We start from the raw sequence: 6,761 nt of genomic DNA, 5'->3' as shown, positions 1-6,761 counted from the left end.
GGGTTCTTAGAATATAGGGGCTGTATGATACATTGGTGGGATAGATTTATTGCAAAAGTCATTAAATGGGTCAGTTTTTTCTTGTAGTTTGTCCTATATAGAAAATAAAAAAGCATGGGAAGTCCAGGACAACTTTAATATAAATAACGACACAAACGACTTCAAATCACACATGTGTTGACGTATGTGGTTTTTCTCTCAACAGTGTCAATCAATCGGCTTGGACTGTAGTGTAGTAACACTTGTTGTGTATATGACTGCCGTGTTCCCCAAGCTATTTTCCACTTGGTTTTTAAGATTTTCTTTTTTGTTTGGATTGATTAGTTGATGTTTATTCGAGTGTGTATAAGTAATGTAGTATGTTTTATGAGATTAAAGAGTTTTAAGATTCAAAATTTTGAGTTTTTTGTTAAGAATATATGAGTGTAACTGCATTGTGAAAAAATTATATAACTATAGTGCACTACTCATTGATTGGAGATCAATTACGTAAAGCTCCCATCTATGGACATGATTTATGTTCTTAAAGTTCAAAAATTTATGTATGCAAGGTTATTAGTATTCTAAAAGTGTATTAAGACGTTATTAATCATTAACTCCAGATTTATAACACTTTCTAAGTGCATGTGAGTGGGCGTTAAAGTCATGTATATATATCATATAGTTATTATACCTAGAGCTTTTTATAAACTTAATTTCTACATAGTAGTTGGACAAAAGTAAGAAGTCCTGCTTTATAAAAAGAATCGATAAGTAGTTGACACTAATTGATGTGAGAGTGAGACACTCATAAATTTTGGAGAGATTAAAATGAAGAAATTTCAATGAACATGTTGTATTCCATCGATCACTGTCTGATTAGAGGGATTTACGTACACTACGGCAAGCAAAAGGGAACACAACCATTGAATTTTCTTTCGAGTCTTTATGTGGTACTCGTAAGTCGTAACTCTATCTTCTCTGGCTAGTTAGATTCCATAAAATTGCAGTCAATATACAAGTTGAATGGATGATGATTAAGGCCTCCAACTTGACTCTACCGGTGTACATACAAGTCGAATGATCCAAAGGCTTCCCATCAAATTGGCCGCCCTACTTGACATATTTTTCTTTCCTCCAAAAACATGGACCCCATACTGACTGGGAGATTCCGAGAGGAAGTCCATATGACTGGGCCTCACTCGATCGGCATATGAGCCCACTATGGTCGGTATCCATATGAATAACAAAAGTGAGCAGAACCAAAAGCTTGACTAACTTTGAGATGTGCAAGCCTAAATACAATAGAATGAAAACTTGAGATCACTCTGTGGGCCTTGCTAATTATTAGTTTGTTATTGTACTGGTTGAACTTGTGCTACAGTTGCCGCTGCCAAACGTTTGGCAGATTGTCACTTGTTACATTACTTTGTTGTTCTTATTAGTTTAAGTAAAAAATTAAACTTACGTCATTTTGAATAATTTCAAGAGTTATTAACTGTAAAAAGTAATAAATCTAAACAATAAAGATACATTTGAGGAGAGATTTTTTACAAATATATATATGATGTCCAGAATCAAAGAAATTTACAGTGAAAATATAGGAAACAACGTTTAGCTCACTTAGTCATTAGAATTTAAGATCGAATTTTGATATATACATTTTCCAGCCACAATATATATATATAATATATATATAGACAGATGCATATATGACTGTCATATTTTTCCTTTATGTTTTGCAGCTGCAAATCTAGGATTTTAAATGGGATGGGCTAAACATACCATGCCAACTTCTTTTTTCCTAATCAAAATTTTCTTATCGAAATTGAAAAGCCACATTTGTTCTTTGGAAAATTTTCAAATGTGCAAAACTTTTTAAATGTCTGGAAAGAAGAAAGCAAGTAGCAGCACCTGAAATAGGGAACTGGGAGAGTGGAAGGGTTAGACTTAGGGAATGGGCTTGAGTTACATTTCTGTGTAGGTGAACTAGGGTTGATAAGCCGAGTATAAAACATACTTAGTCAACATTTAGGAAAAGAAAATTGCATGGGCTGCAGCCCACAATGTAGATCTTTTATTAATTTTAAAATTCATATATATTATATCTTATTCTTGATTGATTTTCCAATTGGAACATATATAGGATCTAAAATGGATCACAGATCACTCAAATAAAATTGGCCCCCGGGTGAAATTTACTCAAGGAAGTGGGAACAATGGGTCATATCATTATCCACCATGTCAATCTGGTTCGTTTGGTACATTGGCATCCGTGCTGATGGGTTTAATTAGAAGAGCTCTAGTTTATGAGTTCTTACCAAATGGTTCACAGATTTTATTAGTAATTGACTCTGTCAGCTCCTGAACTTGTTTGGTAGTGCTTGAATTGAATCAAACCCACAGGAAGTCAACACAACCACTCAATTTCTTTAAAGTCTTTAAAGACTTTCCATGAAGTTGCAACTTTTATATGCTTCAATATTTAAGTTATTCAAGGCTTCCAGTCAAATTAAGACATCCAACTTGACTCTATCCAATTCCATATGAATAATAAATCACATAAAAGACCCCTTCTGGATAATGCTTACTAAGCAGACCCCTAACCTATTTGCACCCCAACTAGCATGACACCATTTCCAATTTTCCAAATCAAATCACCTTCCAACACACCACGACCCCAAATCAGACTCCACCAAATCAATTAGGCATAATTCTGTACTGTACAAACCTCCTTATTCCCCTTTTTGATTGATCGATGTCTCTGGTTCTGCTTTAGTCTGCAATAGCTGTTCTCTCCTCATTAAATTATGCATACTGGATGTATCTATATATGTTTTATACACAAAGACACCAGGGGCCATGCAGCAAGAATTTATCTTACGAAAGAATATGGTGTTTCAAAAAATTAACACAACGAGCATTTTTTCTACAAGGATAAGTCTACCTTTCCCAATTATGTACCATTTTAACTTTCAAAGTATATGAACAGTACTACAATTTCATTACAAGTAAATTTTCATTTGAGATCCAAACAAGTTGAAATCTTGATAATTGATCACCTAGCTGACAGAGTCAATGTTAACTCATTAGAACATGTTGGATTCAAATTATCTTGAACATGTCTTACAGGCATCTGATCTTGTAGGCTTAGAAAAGGTTTCTCAGGCATTCGTATGCTTTCAACATCTCCTTCAAGCATCTCTATAACTTTGCTCATTGAAGGACGATCACTTGGCTTCATTTGTATACACCATAAGGCAACTAAAACCATCTTTTTTATTAATTTCTTTTCTTCCTCTGTGACATCGCTCATCTCCAAGTCTCTTCCTTCACTATATTGATCATACACCCATGAAGGAAAATAAATTTGGCTTGAATGCTCTACCAATGCATTGAAATTCTTCCTTCTACTTGCCATTTCCATCAGCAACATCCCAAAACTATAGACATCAGCTTTATATGAAACACCTCCAATATTTTTGTAGAACAACTCAGGAGCAATATATCCCATCGTTCCCCTTGCTGCCGTCAAAGAGACTATGCTATTATCAGTTGGATATAATTTTGCAAGACCAAAATCGGAAACCTTTGGAATGAAATTCTCATCAAGGAGGATATTGTGAGGCTTGATATCAAAATGAAGAATTTGCATGTCACAACCTTGATGTAGATATTCAATCCCTTGAGCCGCTCCAAGAGCAATCTCATAAATTTTCTTGCTACTTAAATGGATACATCCTTCTTTGGAATAAATGTACTTATCAAGGGACCCATTAGGCATGAATTCATATACCAAGGCACGCTTTGACCCCTCAGCACAATAACCAACAAGTTGTACCACATTGACATGGTGAATCCTTCCAATGGTAGATACCTCATTGACAAAATCTTGTCCATTATTACCTTTGGACTCGCCCAACATTTTAATTGCTACAAAACGGCCACTACGTAACTTTCCTTTAAATACACAACCATAACCGCCTTCACCTAGCTTATCCTTGAATTTACTAGTCATCTTCTTAATATCTGAGTTAGAGTACCTTATTGGTGTGAAGTTGTGGCCACTGCACAAAAAATCTTCAATGGTGCTATACATTGACAAATGTCTTCTTCGCCATTTATAGATCAGAAACCAAATCACAAATGGAGTCCCAAGTATAAATCTTGCCACAAAAAATCCACCTATACAGGAACACCAAGATTAAAATTAGCTCCATTTTCTGTTATGCGTCCTTGATAAGGTGAAAATTAGTCTGCGCTGAAAAAAGATGCGAGCTCTTACCAATGATAAGGAGTGCTGCATATCGTTGCTCTGCAAGAAATATAACAAAAAATGAACAGAGTCAAAGAAGCACAACTCTTCCAATTGGGCCTTACTTAGTTACTATTTGTCATTGCAGTTGTCATCTTGTATTTCTGCACAAACTATATATACTGTTCTAACCCCTACGTTGCCACAAAAAAGAATGCGGGTAAGAAACAAGGATTGCCCAACTTTAGAAAGGAAGTTTCAACTTTTATGAGTTTCAAATACAGCCCAAAAATTTAAGATCATCTTTCACTAAGCTCATAGTTGCTCCTATACATGGATTTAATATTAACCTTTATTTTCTTTTTCATGTGTCTTAAATCTGAGATGCCTCGTATGATGTGTTAGATCCATGTGTCCAATTCAATATGGTCTTTCTATCATATAACGACTATATTACATAGAAATTTAGTGTTGTGTTACTTGTGTATTCATATTCCATTTTGCGTAGACAAAGTGTTGTGGGTTAAACAATTTTATATGTGGGTGTACAATACAATATTGTATGTAAGAAAAATCTCATTACATATGATGTAAAACAAATGGCAGAACGGTTCATGCAACAACTCGACCGCCAGAAGGCCAAGAAAAGGAACAAATCCGGCCCAATGTCAAAAATGAGCCCATGATATACCTATTTTGGCCAAATTCCTTCGTTGCAATTTAGTGTTTTTGAATAAATTTCCTAAATTGCACTTTATTTCCATTTTTATTTTCGTTTTGAATTTCAAACATCTAGGGTTCTGAACGTATTTAAGCAATCTTTTTTGTTGTTTGTATTATTGATTATTATCATTTTAATCAGAAAATATTGAGATTTCTCTTTTTTCTCTAGTGGACTCTAGAATTCTTTTTTATGGTTAACGCTAATTTTCCTTATTTGCGTGTTACTCTCCGTCAACATATGTCGTGTTGTTAACTCACAGATGTCATAAAACTAATAAAAAACAGGAAAACAAAAACCAAAAAGAAAGAAGCTTCTGGGCAGAGATCCCTTACCTTTAATATACTGAAACAGAGATGGAAACAGACCTAGAATGACAAGGAACAAACAACATTAGCACACCTACAATGATTTTGTTATATGTGCAAACATTAAAGCCACTGGAGGTAATATGTTTCAATTCACACACCTAGGATTTTGTTTTGGTAACATTTTTGAGTAAAGCTCCATCCTCTGCAAGAATCAGTATCCAGAACAGCCCATTCAAGCTCAAACCCATACACCAGTGCATCGTGTATGTGTTGATACGAAGCGTTTCGGTCGTTTTCGTACATGTTCACAATAGCCATCCACTCGACACGGCATCCGTCCTCCAACTCCGCCACGTTTGTGGTCCCCACCTTCACATACCCATACGATTCGGGTCGGGCCAAATTAGTCCGGCTACCACCGACATTAATACATGGAGCAGTGTCAACATACATTGAAGAATTCAACCGATTCACACACTTGAAGAAAGCCACTGGCCTCCATGCTCTGCATTTAGCCGGATTACCCGTACAATTAAAGGTGAAATAGTTGTACGGGTCCTGAAAGCTGAAGTTGGATACGGATATAGAGTAGCGAGGGATGGAGGAGCAGTTGTTGGGTTGGAGCCCCGGATCCGAAACCCGGATTGTGCCGCTGTTGTAGTTGATTGCCTGTACGTGGTACTTTCCAGAATACAAGTGTAAGACTGTGAGATTGTTGTTCTCGCAAGAGAGATTGTAGTGGGACGATGGGTCGACGCAGCTGATTGGACCGTCGATGAGTCGAAATGGGTAACTTATGTTGTGGATGTTGCCGCAGGAAGAAGGGGCACATTGACCAGGATTAGCATCAGCCTCCGGAGTTTGACTTGATAAGACAATGAGGAGAAAGGCCACAATTACAGAGGATTTGGACAAGGATGTTTGATCAGTTTCCATGGAGAAAGAGAAGATGGGTCATCACAAGTGTGGGTCTGGACAGATCGATAAGGATGGTCATTAAAAGCTTTCCTTTGAAACAGAGAGAAACAGCAGCCATGGAAGTTTCTCTCAAGTCGATCTCTTGGTTGTATGAGTTGAATGTTGAACGGGTGTGAATCTTTCTTTTGGTCTTAAACACTCAAAAGTCAAAACGTTAGTGGTCCATTTGCCAATCCTTAATTTAATTTATAGAGTTTAACGAATATTAAATCATTATAAAAAAATATATATGTAATGTTAGATATTTACGATAAAGATTGTACACAGATACTAAATAATAACATACAATTAATTTAATTAAAGCCCACAACCCCACTAAAATCTAAAACTAAAATTGATAAAAAAAAACAAAACAAAACAAAAAGTCCAAGCATACAACATACAAGTCCATTACAAAATGATTACGATTTTTAAAATTTCAACATCTTCACTTTCCCAAATTTCAGTTTCACACAAATCAAAATCGATCATCTTAAAAAAAAAAAAAAAACACTAAAATTAAATCGATCACACTGAA

General features: G+C 35.6%; 1 protein-coding gene across 1 annotated transcript; it reads right to left on the bottom strand.

Moving 5' to 3' along the window:
• Window positions 1-2,923: 2,923 nt before the first annotated feature.
• LOC147291252 (LEAF RUST 10 DISEASE-RESISTANCE LOCUS RECEPTOR-LIKE PROTEIN KINASE-like 2.4) lies at window positions 2,924-6,393 on the bottom strand. The gene is made up of 4 exons (XM_086235181.1): window positions 5,425-6,393; window positions 5,291-5,323; window positions 4,265-4,294; window positions 2,924-4,164 (listed from the first exon to the last, which is right to left on the bottom strand). Exons 1-4 carry the CDS (start codon window positions 6,200-6,202, stop codon window positions 3,038-3,040), a joined length of 1,968 nt encoding a protein of 655 aa, XP_086091307.1. The 5' UTR covers window positions 6,203-6,393; the 3' UTR covers window positions 2,924-3,037.
• Window positions 6,394-6,761: the final 368 nt, after the last annotated feature.

Source organism: Dryas octopetala, chromosome 3 (genome assembly GCF_963921425.1).
Source record: "Dryas octopetala chromosome 3, drDryOcto1.1, whole genome shotgun sequence".
NCBI classification, from domain to species: Eukaryota; Viridiplantae; Streptophyta; class Magnoliopsida; order Rosales; family Rosaceae; genus Dryas; species Dryas octopetala.
The sequence above is the reverse complement of the archived record's forward strand: the minus strand, read 5'-3'. Positions and strand labels throughout refer to the sequence as shown.